This window comes from Cinclus cinclus, chromosome 1 (assembly GCF_963662255.1).
Source record: "Cinclus cinclus chromosome 1, bCinCin1.1, whole genome shotgun sequence".
Lineage (NCBI taxonomy): Eukaryota > Metazoa > Chordata > Aves > Passeriformes > Cinclidae > Cinclus > Cinclus cinclus.
In genome coordinates, this window is record NC_085046.1 from 85,957,354 (window position 1) to 85,977,894 (window position 20,541).

Below are 20,541 nucleotides of genomic sequence, written 5' to 3' on the forward strand. Positions count from 1 at the left end.
TAAAGGACTTTTGAAGAGCACTTGCAAGCAGCTGTTTGATAGCTGTTGGTAAAATAGGTTATAAGTAATTCATTTAATGACACAATATAAAGAGAAAAAAAAAGAGTTATTAATAAAATGAGTAGTTCTGAAAATCTTTCTGGTACTCACAACTTACATTGTGAAAGAATCTAGCAGATAAGGTGAAGGTCTCATCAGTTTTGTCTACCATTCAAGCAAGTATTAAAAATATATTGTAAGGAACCATTTTGCTGTGATATTGAGACATTGGTTGGGTTCTGCTGTGCCCCGAGTTAAATTTGCATCCATGTTTGTGGATGTGGCAGGCCTGTCCAAAATCACAGTACTCAACCATCCAGCAAACTTGACTTGGCAAAAGTTAAATATATGGGTTATTTGAGGATCTGAGGGAGTGGCAGCTGACATAAAAGGAGTTTTTTATCTAAAACTTGGGGTGAAAAATAAGGAAGTGAAAGGTTGTTATCTGTCCAGTGGTGCCGCACACACCCTCTTGGAATGCAGAATTGTCCTTCTCAGTAAAGGCAGTCCACTGTTCTGTTTCCAGCCATGGCAACTAAAACCCACTAAGGGACCCACTAAGAGAAGCTTCCTTGACAAGAAGGCCAATGGGTTTGCTTACTGCTTCAGTCTGTCCTGCCAGGGCTGCAGTCAATGTCTTGGGGCATTCTGAGATGGAGCAAATGAGGGATGGTTTAATAGCCACTCACGTGCCTGCTCGCTATGGTTAAGTGCAGTTCATTGAATCTCATTTCAGATACCAGGTTTCAAAGCATGCTTCAAGTTTTTCACATTTTGCGGGTTTTTTATAATTACTTTTAATGACCTTCTAAAGTATTTGGTGGTGTATGTATGGATAAGTGTACACTTTTCAGCAATTTTTGCAAAAGCAAACAGTTTTTTGACAACATTCTTCATTGTCTCCTATTAGTTTGTGTTTACCACTCTTGGTTTCTCCTACTGTACTTACACTTCTCTTACCTACATTTTTCCTCTGGTTTCTGCTGCAATTTACTGTAATTCTCTTTCTAGCCGTGATTATTTAGACAAAAGAGAAGAACTAAGACAAGCAAGAGAAGAGAGGTTTGTATGTCATGCATCCATCCTGCTCTATCCTTCCCTCTGGTTGTTTGCACTTCCTGTATTCTTTACTGTGGATCTGTCGTATGTTTACATTTTAAACTCTGCTTGCACAAAACACTTTTATTCCAAAAGACTTCTATAAGAAAGAAGCTATTAAAGAACAGAATTAAGTCCATTTGTAGCACTGCAATAAATGAAGAGCAGTGAGAATGCTTAAGAATGATTGATGATCTTTTATCTATTTGTGTGGGAAATAAGCTTACCCCATTTGCCTCAGAAATTTGCCCAAATTTAGTAGAGTTATAAATTGAATAAGCCTGTCTTTTTCACCCAGTGGGTCCCAAGCTTTCAGGAGGGTCAGAAAAGGCAACTGAGGATAAAGGAAATTGGGGTCACAAGCATTGCAAAACTGCAGTGACAGGCTGATGGAAACAGTTGTGACCCACTCTCAGCATATTTTTATCTTTCAGTGCCAAGTTTTCTTTGCTGATCTCTTTAAACATCAGCAAGTAAATTACAAAGCTTAGCAGTGTTTATCATTGGGGCATTGTTTTAGTTTTATTTAAATAGCATATTTAAAGGGAATGAGGGTTTGGGTTTTTTTTTCCTTTTTCTTTTTTTCTTCTTTTAATTCAATGAACAAGTTTAGAAAGTCAGGATTAGTCTGGGAGATACGTGCTTATGAAAGCCTATTTTTCAAGGAATACTCAACCAAGGACTTTTGCCTTTTAGTAGCTTCATCTCTACCTCTGCCTGTAATTGCATCCTGGAGGCAGTGCTTGTTTTTACCTGGCAAATATACGAGTTACTGTACAAATAGATGAAAAATCATCCAGAGTGCTTCAGTTCTGCTTTATGGTCCTCTAGAGATTACTCTCTGGAGATACTATTGGATTGTCAAGAGTTGGAATCACATTATCAAAATAAGAGTGCAGCCATCTCAAAAATCATTGTATTGGTGTGTTCTTACTTGGGATTTTTTTTGTTGTTGTTGTTGTTGCCTTTAAGTTTTGGGGTGGTTTTTTTTGTTTTTTTCACAAAATCATCATACAGGAGACTGTTTCTGCTTACTGAAGTTTTATATGTTGAGACTGAAGTAGCTAATATTAAAAAATTATTTTAACACCTCTACGAGCAAGAAAAGGTGGATGGGCTTTCCATTGTACTTCCAGTCAAAACAATTACAAATAGTTTAAAGCATTTTCTGCAATGAAATCCATCTGAGCACATAAGCATCTTACACTGATTTGAGCTGAGTAAAACCTTTTTTCAGTGATCATGCTCATCTGCAAGTTTTGAAACAACTTATAAGTGAGTTCTCCAGAACTTTTAAGTGGTAAGGGAAAATGCCAACTGGAGTATTCTGGGGAGGTGTTCACCATTACTGCTGTGCAATCTGAGACTATTTCACCATTCATTAGTAAAGTTTTGTTATCCTTAAGGACTCTTTTGAACTCAGATGTCAAACTATCCATTCCTACTCATAGAGAGGAAAGACATGTTTGCTTTAACAGCACATAAATATTGGAGAAGACTTCTGCAAATGAAGTCATGCACCAGTAGTCCATTACATCAGCATTCTGTAACTACTTTTTTCCAAACACCTTTGCACAAATGAAGTTTTATTTCCTATAGGAAGATGCATGTTAACTTGTTTTAGGAGAGTGCATAGACTGTAGGAAAATCCTATAGTCAAGATGCCTAAAATCCTGGTTTTTACTAGGTTTTTGTGTTTCCTCCATCTCAGTTCTTGCTGCTCAATGATTTGTGGCCTTTTCACTTTGCTTGGTTGGGTGTTTTCCAGTGGTAATTAAAGAGCAAAACCGAGAAAGGTGAGCTCCCAAGCCCTCTCTGTGGGAGGTACTGTTCAAATGCTCTACAGCCCCATTACTTTGTTGCTATATTGACATTTTAAGTTGCCTTTGGGGCATTACTCGAAGGCCTAGAGAACTCAAAGTGATAATTTCATCTAATTGATGATGATTAATCCAGTGTTATGTCAATGAGGAATACCAAATAGATAGGCATAAGCTTTTGGCTGGTTGTCTTTAGAGAAGAGTCAGCATAGCTGAGGTGATGTGTGCAGGTTTCCATTATTTAAAAGAATATGGCAGGATATACAGGGACAGTTTGTCAATCCTGTAGTGGAGGTATGGTCGCTCATCCTTTCAACTCCATCAGATTCTGGTCTACGTGACCTTGCGAATCTGCTGCTGACATTCATTCATTATTAAGATACTTGTCAGAAACAAAAAATAACCTAAATAATGTAATTTATCAAGTGTGAAGATTTAATAACTGATTCTTGAATTTTATTTTTTTTTTTTATTCCTCAGTTATACCTATTTATTAAGCTTCCCATTTGATTACTAGTTCTGCTGATGTGCTTCCATTGGAGTTGCTGTTCTGGTTCCCTTTTTTTGTTTCAGTATAATAATCAGATACATTTTGAAAAATTGTCTCTGGGTGATAGTCTCTGCTTTGCTGGTTGGCAGTACAGCAACTACAGAAAATGTTAAAGCACCTCAAAAAAAAACCTGAGGGAAATAAAACTTTGTAGCTCCCCCCATTACAGAAGGATCCATCCAAATCTTTGTTGTGGTCTGTTGGCAAACTGCAAAACCCCCTTGGCAGCAGCCAGCTGGGCTGTACCTGTTTGTGCCAAATGATCAATTTGAATGGCTCTTTATAAAGAGTCTGGAATCCCACCTGCTTTGCTTGTGAGAAGGCGGAAGGCACCGTACGTAAGTGTCTAAAATTCAAAGAAAGAGTGGCTTCATGAACTGTAACAAACCATCATGCTGATGCCAGAGAACCGCTTTCCCCTCTATTGAAAAGGCAAGATTCAGTCTTGAGAATTGGCTTCATGTTAGAACTGTAAACAGTTCCTATTTTATAACCATGCAAGTATGTAGCTTGTTATATTTTCATCCAGAGTCCGTAGGGGTTCTTTTTCTTGCAGAATTTGTTCAAAGCCTGTGCATACCTCTGGAGGAATAAAAGAAAATGAGTTTGTTCTTCATTATTGCTGTTTGCAATAAGGCAAATTGCCTCTGAAAACACAAGGACTGCTCTTCAAAGACACTTTTCTGTGCTCTATATGGATGTTTGCAAATGTGCATGCATGTGTGGCTACCATATGTACTAAGCATGTTTGTTACCACATATGGTTGACTTCTTTACCCTGCCTGCTTTTACTGCACCCTCTTACACTAATTTGGGCTGTCAGTGATGCAGAAGGGGGGAGGAGAGGTGTTCACTGTTATGAAGTGTTTACAACAGTGTGTTATAGGGAATGACCAGAGTGTTTCAGGGACATAAGCAGTAGTCTTGATTAACCTGTTTAACAGCTCACTTGTGGATAAAGCAAACAGTCTAAAGCCCAATCCAGCTGTATTCATGAATTTATTCCTTAGCAAATAATGGTGGATAAAATTAGCAGACGTCTGGAACAGGCACATATTTAAAAGTTATTTTGGTCGAAATGTATAAAGCATACTATGAAGAATATGATTGGTAGCTGGTCTTAATAAACAGTTAGTGAGTTCTGCCTGCCTAAAATGCAAAACAGATGTATCTTTGTTCTTTTAAAGTGACTTTGATGAATAAACTACATGTGACGTCAGGTACAAGCTATTGGATGCCTGAGTCCGGCAGAGAAATTTTTCAGAATAAAAAAAAGAAACTTTCCATTGTAGGCTCTGGAGAGAACAAAGTGAATTCCAGTGCATTGCTCTCAGAGCAAATAGAAGCAGGTTCAGAATCTCTAGATAGTCAATCTAAACGTTTATAGTTGGTATTATTTTCAGGAAGATCTGGTTTTGTCTGCTGCATTTTCTTCTCCTTACAGCAAGTCTCAGATTTTGGCAATTTGCATCAGTATTAAGGGGCTCTGGGTTTGGAGGGGTTTTTTTTCTTCTTTTGTTTTTTTTTTTTTTTTTCCCTTCCCATTTTAGTTTAGGGAGAGGGAGGGCTGAGAGGAGGAGGAGGAGGTGAAGGAGGAGGCTGGAAAGGAGGACCGACAAATGCTTCCAAAAAAGGAGGGCTGTGCAGACAAAATAGTATAGCTAAGGTTCTTTAACTCTGCTGGTTTTTGCTTTTGTATTGTAATGAGCAATTTAACATTTTTCAGGGCAACAGTCTTTGCTTTGGTGTGCACTGTTTGTCAGACTGAGCAAGCAGGCAGTTCAGTGCTGTACCCCTTGTGTCAGGAAGTCAGCTCATTCTCTGCAGGTGTTTCATCCATAAACAAGCATCAGCCACAGGCTTCTTTTTCTTTACGGAAACCCTCTGGAATTTAACTTTCAGATACAAATACTTGGAGAAGTTGGCAGCAGAGGAGTATGAGAAGGAGCTGAAGAGTCGGAGTATCAGCCGAGGCAGAAGTGAGCTGTCCTTGAATCTGAGATCTCCTTCAGCTCCGTCCTCACCTGTACCCAAGTGCATCAGCCCAGCATCCATAGAGTCCCAGGAAGAGCTGAAGACGCCTTCCATCACATGTGGAATTCCCCAGCCCTCAGAAGGTAAGTGAAAAGGAGGGCAAGGGAAACAATGCTGGGTTTATCACAGTTTCTCTTGGGAGAGTGATGATTTTTCATGTATGAGTGCAAGAATACCATTGGTGAGGTGCCAAAGTAAAGGGTCCTACATTGTTTCATCCTGTCTTCCTAAATTGCCCATTTTTTTTTATTGCATTGATTTGGATATCCTGTAATCTGTTCAATAATAGGATACACTGCTAATTGTTGCTATGATTTATACCATTATTGTCTGTTGCTCTTCAAATGGATTAGAAAATAGAGAATGCAGAGGGTCTTAATTTTAGTGTCATTTTCCTTATATATGAGGAGTTACTGAATACTAGACAAACAGTATTCCTGCCAACACATTTTGCGTATGTGGATTCTCTGAAAGAAATGCAACAGATGAATGCCAAGATAATAACCTTCAAGTTGAGCACAGGCTGAATGTGACAGGCTGAAAAGGTCTTGAATTGAAGGCAGGGGGAGTGTGTTGATTATTTTTAATACCAAGAAAAACTCTTAAAATTGTAGAACAAGTCATAAAGGACTTAAAAGAGACCACAGACAATTAGTAAGAAGGAAAGTGTAACTAGTGTTTGCACAGTTGGTTTGCTGTCATATAATTTATTGGTGTACAGAGCAATGCCTTTTTTGTTTATTTGTATGTCATTCTGCCGTTTGCATCATGTACCTCTCTGTCAGTCCTCAAAACAGCACATGCCATACAGATTTATATTTGTACCACATGATGTTGCATTAACATTGGGAGCTAGAATGCATGTTGAGGACAAATTATCGCCATCACTCGTTTTTATTTTATTTGATTTCCTGCTACATGCTATTGGGGATTAATGCATTTGTAACTTGCACTGCTTGGTTTTATGGAGTGTTATGGCTGGTAGCATGCTATAAAGCAAGGCAATTTAGGAAAAATGTTACAAATACTGAATGCTGCATATGTTTGTCCTCACCATACTAAGTAGGTGAAGTTTATTTTATTTAGTTTTATATATTTTTCCAATTATATTCCTCAGTTTTCTTCTTTGGAACCTAAGAGCCTCAGTGGAATCATTTGAACTTAGAAACCACAGATATTTTCCTCCAATACTGATAGTCAGAAACATCCAAACACCCCTTTTATTTTGTGCTATATTGCTTTTAGAGCAAATAAGCTGGATTTTTCCACCATTAGGATTTCAAAGCTGGGTAGGGAGGGAGCAAGTATCTCTTGTGATGATTGTTTTAACATATTTCTCCTGGAAGCATTAAAAAAAATTGCAGCATGAAATGGAGCAGCACAAACCATTTGGAGAATACATTTAGAGCAGGTGTACAGGGCAGCTTCAGACAGCCAGAATATGGCAAAGCTATCAACATGTGGGTAGACAGGACATCTCTACTAAAACTTCTGGCAACATAGTAGGCATTGGAGGGCAGCACCTGGACGCCTGGCTAATGGAGAGAATATATGGAAGGGGCAGGGTAGCCTTCAGCCAAGGGCAGCTGCAGGCACATGGCCAGGATAGAACCTGAACAGGGGCCTGAAATCTGCATACCTCAGCAGGATCTGGGTTTGGGGGATGACTGCTTTTTCAGACCTACCAAAAGTATTGGAAAGGTTATAGGAAGTCATGAGCATGTGGGCAGGACACACCATCTGGAAGTGCCCTGTTATTGGGTATCAGGGGACAGGCTAATGTAGGCACTGTGCCATGGTCTCTATACTATTATTTGACCTCCTTATGCTCCATACTGAATTAAAATCTCAATTTTACTGTTTTTAGGAAGGGTTATGAATCCCACTTAATAAGTAGAGAAAATAAAGCATTCACTTGCTCAGGCCAGTTGTATAAAAAGCTGAAACAGAGCCATGGACAGAACTCAGCTTACTTGCACCCCAAGCAGTTGCTTTTAACATGGGGTTCACCATCTTCCCAAGCAGGAATGAAACTGCAGAAGGAAAACAGCTCCCTGGTTCTGTGCACAGGATGTTGTGCATTGGATGCTCTAAAGACTCTGCAAGAATGGTGTTAACAGATACGTGATATTCATCTGCAGAATTCAGAACCTAAGGTCAAAGGTAAAGAGTGTTCATCTACTAGCAAAACAATAAGGGATTTTTGAAGTCAGATTTATTTTATTCCTTTTGTGCTGAAATGTCCTTTGGCCATCCAGTATCTACTGGTATTAAGAAGGAAACAGATTATGTCTGTGGAACTTTTTCTTACACTGTGAAACCTGTCAGTAGCATTACCCAATATAAAAGTCTGGACTTACTGAGCTGGTGTTTTCTCATATAAAACAATTGGTTCCACTGAAGTAATCAAGTCTTGTAGGACTTGCTCTTGTAAAACTTGTGTTGTGGCATTCAGAGGAAATGAAGGCAGTCTCATAACTGCAAAGAGGAACTTAGTTACTTTTTTCAGAGAAGCTACTTAACTCTTTTGTAATTTCATTGGAGAATATTTTACAAAGTGCAAGTATGCAGTAAAGGAGGAGCAGCAGTAACTGAGACATCTCTGAAGTCAATCTACAAGGGAATTTCAGGTGAACCCTTCTCTGAAAGAGGTAGCATTTTTAGCACTTGAGAAAGTAAGCAGGCCGACCCAAGTGCACACTGTGGACAATAGGAGACCTTCTGAGCATAGTGCTAGTTGAGCAGGGTTAAAACGCTGCCCACAGCATGACTGATAAGAGCATCTCAGCAGACAGAGCATGAACGTACAATGAGACCAATGCAGCCCCAGTTGCAGAGCCAAAGGAACCATGATGCAGAAAGTCAGAGGAGGAACTGGGGTGGGAAGACAAAAAAATGATCGTTTATGAATGCACAAAGAAAGAGACAGTTCAGTCTGCACCTGTTCTTGCCGACACAAGGAGTGGTAGGAAAAGATTGCAGTGGGAGTGGGGCGAGATAAGAGTCCCTGCAGGATTCAGAAGAAGAAGAATCCTATGCTGGAGTAGCTGATGGGAGATAACAGCCAAGACTTTAGGTAATGCCTGAGCAATTGAACCAAGAGGTCTTGGGCAGACATAGACATTTTCAGACTTACTGTTTGCATCCACAAGGGACACTCAGCTTATGTTTCTCACACCTCCAAGTGGAAAGCTGACAAAATAGATGAGGGTGTGGTTGGCTAATCAATTAACCTGACAGGGGATTTGATGTGAGCCCAGAGGGATATTTGTTCTCTCTGAGGGCTTATAGGACTGGAGGGCTGAGTTCTTATCAGCAGGATACAGCATCTTATGTCTGCTTCAAAGCTGATTTATAGTTGAGTATTAAAGGAAACGTCCATATCCCTCTACTGTATTATAAGTTCTTAGGCTTGCTTTTCAGAAGAGATCATCTTACAGAGGTATCATGTTTCTTAACGTCTCAGGCACACCTTCTTTGCTGTTGATGCTTTTTGATTTGACTAGGCTTGCTTCCATGAGTCTTTGCACTCTCCACCAGCAGAAGTCTGAAGATAGGGGACAGAGCCTGGTCTGTTACTTATTTCTCTTGCTACTTGTAAGGTTGCCACTTGGAGTAGTGTTTTGTCTAGCATGAAAATTGATCAAAATAGATGTGGGACTGAAAGTCTGAGCTCATTTCAAATAGGCCACTACCAAGCATTCACTGAGAATTGTATTTTGTAACATCTTCAGTTCTCGCTAATATCACTTCAGTGGATTACATGATGGAAATGCAAGTGATGGACACGTGTCTAGCTTGCTGACTTTACTGTCTTGATAGTGTTTCCTGTCAGATTGGATTTTTCTACTGCTTCTTAAGGGAAGTGCTGCTGGACTTAGCTCACTATTTTCAAGTGATTTGGGTTATAGGTAGATTGTTTGGTATTATCCCTAAAGAGAGAGGGAGAGGCTGTCAAAATGACTGTCAACATATCTTTGTTTTGGTCTAGTATTTAGATTTTGTTATTCCTTGAACTCAGAAGAGCAGCCTATGACAGTGCATTGCTCTTTACTCTGTTAGGCATTAGATTTTGCTGAGTTGCTGCATATATCTGATATGTGTGGAATATTTCTTGTTGGAAGAGTATCTGAAATTCTTTTCAACATTCAAATTTTCTCAAGCATTTCTTATATCTCCCCTTACTTTTTTCTATTGAATCTTCAGTGTAGCTTCATGATGACAAAGTTGCGATAAGTGTTAGGAGTCCTGGATACGTTTTAATCATCTTCTTTCTCCATCTGAGCTGTTGGCGCTGACCTTTTTGGTTATTGCATGCTAGTTGGTTTGTTGTGTTTGTTTTTTTGGGTTTTTTTGGTTTTGTTTTTGGGGTTTTTTTTTGTTGTTTTTTTTTTCTTTAGAGAGAAATACCTAAAATTCATATGAAATTATGATTATTCATGGATGAATTTGCGACAGTTGTATATATGTACCATTGAACCATGGCAAGCTGAGAATCTTTCTTGCTAAATTACCACGTTAGTTCCAGGAACTCCTGAAGAATTCCTAAGCTTCCATCTCAGTCGTATTCAAATCTTGGCTTGACTTTAAAAAGTTCTCATTCTATACCTACACACTGACATCTGTGTTGAGAAACACATCACTGGAATTTGCAGTGTCTGCCAGCTCCTTGACAGCCCTCTGTAATTTTTGATTCTCTCCTAGGCAGTGTCCAGGATACAGTCATAGGTAAGGTACATTTAGAGAAATGAGGCATGGGCAGATGTGCTTGCATATCTAGTATTAGACTTTTAGGTGCTCTCAACAGAGAAGAATGTGATCTTCATTATTTTGGCTTATATTTACTTAGGATAAATCTACATACCTGCTCACTAGAGGACTGAAATATTTGGATTGCATTCCAGTATTTCAGTGTGATTTTTTTTTTCTCCTTCAAAGGTTCATGTAGTACCTGAAGCAATTGTCATTGTATTTCATGTAATCCAAAGGCATTGAGAAGTCCAGAATTCTCTGTTGCAATGTTGTAATGAAAAATAGTTAACAGAGGGACAAAACAAGTATGACTTGGTCATTATAGTTCAGCCACCCAATGCAAGATTTAGTACAGAGGGAATTTGGGAAGTATGCAGAGCTAACGTGCATGTCCATTTTTGCCACTCTTTGCATGGCCATTTCAGGTTTCAGAGAACTGTGAGCTGCTTGATGTAAATGTGTGGATGCTCTTCAGTTTCTTTGCAGCATGCAGAGAATATTTGCATGTGAAAAGCTGCTGTTACTGCTAAAAACCCTAAAGGTGAATGAATAATTTTTACTGGGAAAGCAGGGAAGAAGAAGCCAAGTGTACTGTCAAAAGTGTTTGCTGTGTGCCAACTGATAAGGAAGCTCATTGTATGCCATATGCCAACCAACTGGAAACTGAATATGTGCCATATGCCAAGCAGTTGGAAACTTTGCTCAGTTTTGATGTGGCTATTCTGAAGTAAATATGCATGAAACAACATACGGTTTTTGTCAGCCAAATGTGTGACAGTGCCATTTCCAGACTGTACCATTCAAGTGTGTTATTAAAACTAATATTTGTATTTTTTTTGTTGAAGTGTTCCTCATCAGGTGAAAAAAGAACTCTTCCAGAACCCAAAGAAAATTCAACCAAAAGCCACAATCACCCTCCTTTTTGGTTATTTTTTTTTTCTTTTGTTGTTGTTGTTGTTGCTGTGTTGTTTTTTTTTTTAATCTCTTCTTTCCTGGCTCTGTCTAGGCACTGAGTTGTCAATGCTCAGGTGAGATGCCCATTTTCTGCTGGTTCGTTCAAATCCTTGTGCAAGTCCAACCCTGCAGCTGTGGAAGTATGTATAAAACTAGAGGGCTGGCTCCAGACAGCAAGTGAGGGGGTTTGCCAGGTCACTCTCACGTGCAATGCTGTCGTCACACGACATCTGTCCGTCTGTTGCTCCTAATTATCCTTAGCATGCCATGGACTTGCATTTTATTTTCTTTCCATAAGGCACTTGTACAACTCTCACATTGCTCTCGTTTAGAGGGGTGAACCTGAGATGGCTCTGTTGTTAAGTGAATCTCTTTCTCCCATTGTTCTTTCCACCAGTGAGTGCCAGTGAACCCGAACCAGAGACAGAGACAGAACCAGAACCAGAGCAGGAGGCTGAGGCTGAGGCCAAGCAGGGAACGGAGACACCCAAGGAAATAGAGGCTACCGAGGTGGGACCAGAGAGTGAGGTGGAGCAAGGACCAGAGAGAGAGCCAGAAGAAAGTGCAATACTCAGTGAAAAGGAGAGGCAGAATGAGGAAGTGAATGAAAAGGACAACTGTTCTGCATCCAGTATATCCTCAGCAAGCAGCACTTTAGAGAGGGAAGAGAGAGAGGACAAGTTAACCAGTGACAATGAAACTGGTAAAGTGAAGCTTTTTCAATAATGAAGGGTTTCTGGTGGAAAAAAATGTTAAATTAGCAGCTCTGATATTGTGTTAATTAGCTATAAAACCCTTAGCACCTATCTAAGACTTTCTTCACCATGGCCAAGTCTTGTCTACTCTCTTGTCTACTCTCTGCTCCAGACTTTATTGGGGTTACTATGTTTGAGGGACAGTAAGGCCTTGATGAAATGAAGTTTCATTTGATTTGAGATAGTTTTCTTCCCCTGTATTAAAGATTAATACATTAACTACTGAATCACCATGTTGCAGAGACTTGCGTCTCTAGCTCCTGGCAAATTTATTTGGTTCTTCTGTAAGTAAGTCAGTGAGACAAAGGGCTCTGCTGACCTGATTCATCACGAAGTTCCAGATAACTTTTCTCTTCATTTTAGTGGAAAAGGAAGGGCAGTGAGGGCTGCGATGTTTGTTCCTTCCCTTCAGTTCTGTCTTGGTCAGGCTTCAGACAGCAGAGATACATAGAAGCTGCTGAAGATAGCACTGGACTGTGGCTGTCTTTAGCTCATGTGGAGGAGGCACGTGAAGTACACCTTGTCTGGAAAAGACCAGTTTCATGGTGCTGAGGGATTCTAGTCAAATACGCCACCAGCCTGGAAAGACCCAGCATGGGAAACACCTTAAGTACCAAGTTTCTGCCCAGAGACATGATGATAACCAGAGTTTGTCTTTCAGCCCAAGCAGAGAGGGAATAAAAGGCAGATTTTGACTTTGTTGATTACTCTTTTCCCTTTTCTATAGGGAGGTAAAGTAGTTCAATATAATTAGAGCATCTGATTCCCAGATTTTCTTTGATCTGAACCACAGAGTGCATTGCCCTACATTTTCTAAATTCTAGATAAGAAAACAAGATGTGCTTCACAGTGTGAATTAGTCGTGCTCTGTCCTGAAAGAAGAGGGATAGCTCTGAATCCCAACGATTACCTCATAGACATGAACTGTCAGATTGAATTGTTCAAGTTTAGATCTGTCACTTTTTTGTCTGAGAAGCATTACACAAATTACATCCTAAATTTTAGAGCTAATTTCTTTTCAGTCAGCACCAAGATTGAGTTACTTAGAATGCTATTGTACTCATAAAGAATGTAGATGGACATACCTGTAGGAAAGACTGGGGAGAGATCACAGATGAAGGATGTTGCTGCACTGTGGCATGGTCCAAGTGCAAATAAAGGAGAACAATTGCAAGTTCTTTCTCCTTATCGGGTCTGTTACCAGCCTGTTACCACTCTAATTTAAAGTCTCTGTGTACTTTTGTTAAAAGCTAAGAAATGTACTCTTACTAAAACCTGCATTTTAAAATTGTCCTACTCTACCAGTAGACTAAACATTAATTTGGTAGTGCTGAATAGGAGGACTAATGTAGTGACTTGTTTACTTTCTAGTAGGTGAGGAGTTTTGGAAAGCAAACACAAGCACTTTCTCCAGCAGTTCTGACATTCCCAACAAAAATTTTACCATTTATGAGATGGCCCATTGGTTCTGCCCAGGTGCATTGAGGACAAAGGAATAAAACCCTTGGTGCAAGTGTCTTCATTAGCCATCCTGCCAAATTTGGCTTCCAACAAGTCTTGTTTCTCCAATGGTATTTCAAAGCTTTACCTGTGGAGAGGAGGACAGATGAGGCCAACAAGGTAGCCAGAGTCTTCACAGAAGTGGTCTTTGATCAGCTTGGACAGTTGGGGGTGGGATTGAGGAACACAAATTAGAGATTGTGTCTGGGCAAATTCTGATGAGTAGTTTTGCAAAGGAATTCAACACTGGAGGATCCCATCTGGTGAAACTGAGAGGGGGTAGATCGTGTGGAGTTTGTGGGGTGGATCTTGGGAGCCATCTTGAACATCTTTGAAGGAAAAGCTTGGAGTAGGGGGAAATCCTTCATGAGGGCAAAGCTGGGTAAAATCCGTGGTGTGGGGAAGGAGTTGTTTAGTGATGTTGTCTAGTGAAGCTACCGTAGAGAGAAATCTAAGAGACTGCCTCAGGTGACAAGTGCTGATAAAAAAGCAATCCCATGGATCAAGTCTGAGGAAAAATGAGCAGATAATGGAAGCTGTCGAGCCATCTGCAGGAAAGTAGGTTGTATCCATTTCTGAGGAAAAGCCTTTCTTTTGACTGTGGTTAAACCTCTGGACTGATTTTAAAACATGGTTTAGAGCTTGATCTAAATAGAGGCAGGAGTCACTGCTGTCCATACACTTTGTGCTGCAAGGCCTTACGTTTTAATGTGGTGTTATTTTTTTGGGAGGGGAGGCAGGGAGTTTTGGGGCCCTGGATGTAGAGCTCACCAAGAGGACCCCTTCTCAGAGCACAGGACTAGAGGTCATGATAGGAAAGCAACTCTGTTGACAGAGGAAGCCATAAAAGATATTTAACATTCCAAAGTATTGGAAGAGGTGGGAGCATAAGTGAAGAAACCAAGACAAAATGGGAGTTTAAGAAAAAGGACAACCTACAGGTATAAAAGAAAATCTTTAACCACAAGGAGCCCCCCCCCAAAAAGCAGGCTAGCGATCGATCAAAGTAAAATGATTAAATGAAAGAAGCAGCGTTTATGAAAAATGTATTAATAAAATGTGTAAGGACTATGGGGAACAGAAGGAATTCCATACTGGAAATACAGTAAGTGTGAAGAATTATCATTGTTTCATGTTTAATCACTTTATCTCACACCCACTGGAAAAAGGAGCCCCCTAATTGTTAAGACACATTATCCACATTGATTAGCAGCATTAAATTCAGGGAAATGGAGTCACAGAGATGCTTACATAATATATTTTTACAGTTCTGCCACTATAATTTGTTATTTATGGTGCTGTCTCAGACATGGTATTTTGCATATTATTGGTGAGAAAAGCAGTAGTCAGAAAGATGAAGCTTCATTACAGTGAAATGTTAAATGATTGTGATGTGGGAAGGCCATTAGTCTTTCAACGCCAACATATAACAGGGAGGTTAACAGTGGTTGATGAGCAGCATGTTCAAAATTATTTTATAAGGGTTCTCATATTATAAACAACATTTAAAATCTTGCTTATGCTTGCACTCACTGCATTGCCCTGAGAGCTGTACCCTGGATATGCAGCCTGTTTTGTAATTCCCATAGTCTGTGTTGTGAAGATGGCCCAGGTACCCAGCCAGGGGGTTCTGAGGAACAGCTAGGGCTGAAAGCTGCCCTTCCCTAACCAGTAGGGTGGGGGGAGGAGGAGAAGTAAACAGCTACATGTCAACATTGGCATCAGGCATGGAAGATCTCTTTCATATGTTAATATTTTCCTGAGGTTGTTCCAGTATATGGCCAGGTAAAGACTATGATAATAACCTGTTTTGTGTCATTGTCATGATATTTAAGCCCCATTCTGGAATACCAAAGGTTATGAGAATTTACACAATGGATAAAATGAGCTGAGGTAGTAAGTACAATATGAAACCTGACAGATTTCAGGAGAAACCTGAACATTCAAATCCCAAAAGTTGTATAGTCCCTCCCAAACTACATGTTATTCTCTACGCCCCTTCCTTTCCTAAGAATTGCTCCCAAGCCATCAAGATCAGGCCATGTATCAGTGCTGTACTTTACTCAAAATGTTCACAGTAACTGCTTACCCAGTTTAAGAGTAGTTGTACATGCATTCCAGAATGTTGTTTTTGGTTGGTTGAAGAGTGTTCTTGGTGCTCTGACTTCCTTCCCTTGACTCTTCCCGTCTCTGTGTGTGTGATTGCAGGTCCATGGTCACAGACCATTCAGGATGCTGGTGTGAATGAGCAGTGCAGCAACATCCTCAACAACAAGCGGTTCATGCTGGACATGTTGTATGCGCATAACAAAAAGCCCAAAGATGAAGAGGAGAAGGAGCTGGAGGCGAAGGAGGAAAAGAAGGAGACGGAGGAAAGTGAGGAGTCACTCACTAGCCTAGCCAGCAGGATCTCTATTCTTCAGGCCACAAAGCAGGCCAAAGATGAATGTGTCAAAAAGATGGAGATTGGAAATCTGGACAACCAAGGCAGTGTGAAAGCCTTTGCAGAAAAATTTAACAGTGGTGAGCTGGCTAAGGGGACAGCAGTGCCTGAAGATGAAATCAGTGAACAGGTCCCTGAGAAAACACCAGCACAGACAAAGAAGGAATCTGATTACATCTGGGATCAGCTCATGGCTAATCCTCGAGAACTTAAAATCAAAGACATGGATTTTACAGACTTGGGGGAGGAGGATGATGTAGATGTGTTGGACATGGATATGGGTCCTGGGGACTCCCTTGTTCCCCCTCCTCCACCTCCACCTTCTTTTCTGGGTTTGCCTCCTCCACCACCTCCCCCCTTGTTCGGATGTCCACCTCCACCTCCGCCCTCTGCTAATTTATTGGCTCCTCCTCCACTGTTCAGCACTCCTCAGGGTTTAGGGTCACCCCAGGTTTCTAGGGGTCAGCCAGCATTTATAAAGAAGAAGAAAACCATCCGTCTGTTTTGGAATGAGGTACGGCCATTTGAGTGGCAGTGTAAAAACAACAAACGCTGCAGAGAATTCCTGTGGTCGAAACTGGAACCCATTAAGGTGGACACTTCCAAACTGGAGCATCTCTTTGAATCTAAATCCAAGGAACTGCCTGTCACAAAGGTACAGCTTGTATTCAGTTTGCTATTTTTCTGCTATTGTATTGGTATTCATTCTGAATTAGGTCTTGGTGATTTATGTTGTTTATATCAAACCAGTGGAAATTACTGGATGTGTTTCTAGTTTGCCCTATGACGGAAAATATTCCATGGCCTGACACTAGAGATGAGCCTAGGGTGGTGTATGTGCCAAGTCACCCTCCTGTCTCAGGTCTGCCAGCTGTGGGATATCACTCCAGGTAGGGAATACCAACAAATTTTACATTTGATTGTCCATTGCTGAGTGCCAAACTAGATATTGGAATCTGAAATATTTTCTGTTGCATTCATAAAAAGGTCACAGCATGGTGATTTATATCTGTGTATTTGACAGTTCTTCACTTGGTAATATTTTCCTAATCATTATGTGGAAAGGTTAGAATATCAGACTGGAACTGCTGCAAAGAGTCTACACATGTGCTTTGCTCTGAAGGATTGAATTATCAGCTGGACCATGTTTACAGCTGAACTCTGCAGGGGTGTTGGGTTCTTTTTTTTATACTGGTGAACAGGCCTATTTTAAATCTTTAATTTATGCAGTGTGGAAATTTTAGGATGGAAGCTGGCACAGGAAATACCTCTATAGCTAGGATTCCCTCTTAGTATTGTTATAAAATAAACTCACAAAGGCTCGTGACATGGCTGTTTAATATTAGAATCAACAACAAAAGGAAGCTTTTTATAGATACATTTAGGAGGATCTTGAAGTAGCATTAAAAAACTTATTAGCATTAACATTTGTTTTTCATGGCTATATAAACTCTTTTTCTTCTAAGCAGTATAATTGGTATCAGGGAAACAATGTTTTTTTTTCCAGTTAAAATGATAGTAAAAAATGTCCATCTCTCTTAAAATAAATTAATCGCTTGTGTGTTTTCTCTGTATGCCTGTATGTCTCATAGTAACACAAAAAGCAGTAAGCACCTTGAATATTTTACTTTAGCCAGAGAAAGTTGCTATATCTATTATGTAATAACATAATTATTGTTTGCTCTTGCTCTGGGGAGTCTGGATGTCTCACAGTAAAGGTTCTCACTTGTCCAGTTTATTAACTCAGAATTTTCTAATAGTCATTCTGGATCTTCTTGATGAAGGGGAAACACTGGAATTTCTATAATCAAGCCCCCAAGTACCTAGCAAGCAACAGGTACATAAAGAGATAGCTTGTGTAGGTCCTGCCATCACTGTTCTTAGTTGATTTTTTTTGTGACACGGATGCATGCAAATCTGAAATGTATGGTGTAGCACCTGTAAGAATGCGTTCAGCGTTTTGTTCATCTGGCCAATGTTGAGATTAATTTCTCTCTGTAATTCCTTTTCTGCTGAGGAAGGAATGCTGGTGATGTTGTGGGGTGGTACTCCTCATCTTTCTCCCTGTAAATACAAATCTGCCACAGATGGTTCATAAAAGGAAGGAATGAGAGCATTTTCTTAGATCCATAAAATATCTAATTCCTTGAATTGAATGTGGAATTACAACATATTTGCCATTTCCAAAATTTGGCTTTGTGCTAAGTGCCAGCATTGTAATGGAGCACTCTGGCTGATTCCTAATCTCCTATTCTCACATGAAATTTTGATAAAATTTTAAGTTGTTGGAATTATGACTTGTTTACTTTTCCAGTCAATCATCCTGCATGTTCCCAGACTACCCTTGGCCATTTTCCCTCCCTCACACTTGCTTCTCAAACCTGCCTGATGCTTTGGCACAGCTTTTGGCTTCTGGCTGGAAGATGAGTGAGAAGGTTTCTTTGAAATTAGTGCAAGTCTGAGGAATGATTTAGGTGCTTTCCCCTTGGCAGCTAATAACTGCTCTCTGCATGAGACATTGTACTTTTGGCTCTCTTTCCAACCTGTCCTATAACACAGACATAGAAGTCTCATTGTCTCACTGCAGAGAAGACAATGGGGACTGAGGAGTACCACAGTAGAACTCTGTGCAGGCTTTGAAACTCCTGCCTGGTTTCCATGAACACCAGCAAATCTTCCAGAGCAGGAGATGGTCCTTAGATCAAGTGAGAGTGGGAATAATTAAGCAGGCCACCAAATCTGTAAAAGACTTAAGGTTTGGTATGAAGATTGCACTCAAATTAGGATAGCTCTCGATTTTTCCAGACTGCTTGGTTTACTTCCAGAGAGCACATTCCCCATTGTGTCTAGTTTCTCCTGTCCCATGGCTGCAATCCAAAACAGGTTTATTCTATAATATCATGAAGTCTGACTCACAGCTCACTTGGTTCAGCTGAAAAAAGAGAGTGCAGAGCAACAAATCAAAAGTCAGATCTCGAGATTTCATAGCAAGAGATGGAAGTAGGTGCATGGAAAAGGAGCAGTCCAGAAGGATGAGAGGAAAAGCAAAGTCAGGGTGCATAAAGGGGGGGCCTGGCTCTATCTTCTGCTTATGCTCTCTCATACAGCTGTAACCAATTTTACTCCAGTTTCTAATCCTTCACTGTGATTTCCACAACACACAGCTATAAACAGCTACTTCCTGGCTCATGAGAAGTTTTTCATTAAACACAATAGACTGTAATAAAATAAAGTGGATATAAAATTATAGGATATAATGCAGGATTTGGGAGGCAGGGACTGGGAGAGTTGATTCTTGATTTTAGGAAAATTTATGTCAAACTGAGAAACTTACACATTGATATTAATTAGTGCAGCCCCTTTAGTTGCAGATGTGGGTTTTTTTAGAATATAGCACCCTACATTATATTTGCCAATAGAAAGAGTGATCAGGTATCCCCTCCAAACCAGTGTAGTATTTCTTTCCTTCTCACTCCACCAAACAAAACAGGTATTTTGGCAAAGTACTTTAAAGTGTTTACTTTTCTGTGAAGAGAAGTGAAAACATGCAGACACTCCTGAATCAAATGCTGTTGTTCAGCCCTTTTACCATCTACTTGGTTTTGCATGAAAGTATTATTTTGCTGATTCATGTATACCCTGTGGGATGCAATGATCCATCATGTGCCCACAGACATAAAAATTAGTAGGAGAGAAAAGGAAAGCATCTGTTTTCATGTACACATGCTTAGACACATATTCCTTTTGAAAGGATTTGTTGCAATTTCAGTAAATGCTAGGACAAGTCATAAATGTGGACTAGAATTTCTGAAAAAGATTACGTACAGATATCCTGGAAAAAGTCAGTGGCAGCTGAACGATTCCATTTTAAATCTCTTGCATTAAATCCTTGCTAATTGAGATAGAAATAAAATAAAATTTAAAAAATAAAGAAAAAGCCATCTCACTATTAAGGTAGATTTTTCTGCACTACTGATGCAGACTTTTGCAACTTTAAAGGCAAGAGATATTTCTGAGTTGATGCTCACAATATAATTATTTATTGTTATTATTTATAATATATTATTTATATGACCACTTGAAAAGGTTGGGGTTTTTTTTCTGCTTGCCATATTAATTAAAGCAAAGAGGCATGTTTAAGACAATGTTCTTATCAGACTACAAATCACTTTCTATGGGATGGTAATAGGTTTTGAATAATCCAATCTGGACTACCCAGTCTTCAATCAAGGCAAGAGAATGTGTCCAATTAGGTCTTGTAAAGGTCTAAATTCACTATAATTGTTAATACATTGCAGAAGTGTTTGTTTTCCACAGATTATACTACCTGGTGTGTTTGTATTTTATAATTACTTTTGTAATTACATATAATAATATAGTATATATAGTATTCAGAAGTTCAGGGATTACACTTCATGCTGACACATTAAAATATATAATCAAGTGTACCAGTTCACCGTTCCCTCAAGTATTTTAAGTCACTCTCTTTTAACAAATTTATAAAGCACAGATTGAAGTCACCAAATATTATGGTAGAAATTAGTATCTGTTGCTTATTTTAACAGTCAGGCACTTCCACCTGTACAATTTCATTGC

General features: G+C 39.7%; 1 protein-coding gene across 2 annotated transcripts in view; it reads left to right on the forward strand.

Moving 5' to 3' along the window:
- The window catches only part of FHOD3 (formin homology 2 domain containing 3), a 366,909-nt gene that overhangs the window by 292,367 nt on the left and 54,001 nt on the right, over positions 1-20,541 (forward strand). Inside the window, exons 13-16 of one of the 2 annotated variants that reach the window (XM_062512765.1) lie at positions 1,051-1,101; positions 5,410-5,624; positions 11,645-11,950; positions 15,711-16,600. In XM_062512765.1, the coding sequence (XP_062368749.1) occupies positions 1,051-1,101; positions 5,410-5,624; positions 11,645-11,950; positions 15,711-16,600 (1,462 nt within the window). The remainder of the gene's footprint in view (positions 1-1,050; positions 1,102-5,409; positions 5,625-11,644; positions 11,951-15,710; positions 16,601-20,541) is intronic. The other variant, XM_062512850.1, reaches the window with a different exon arrangement.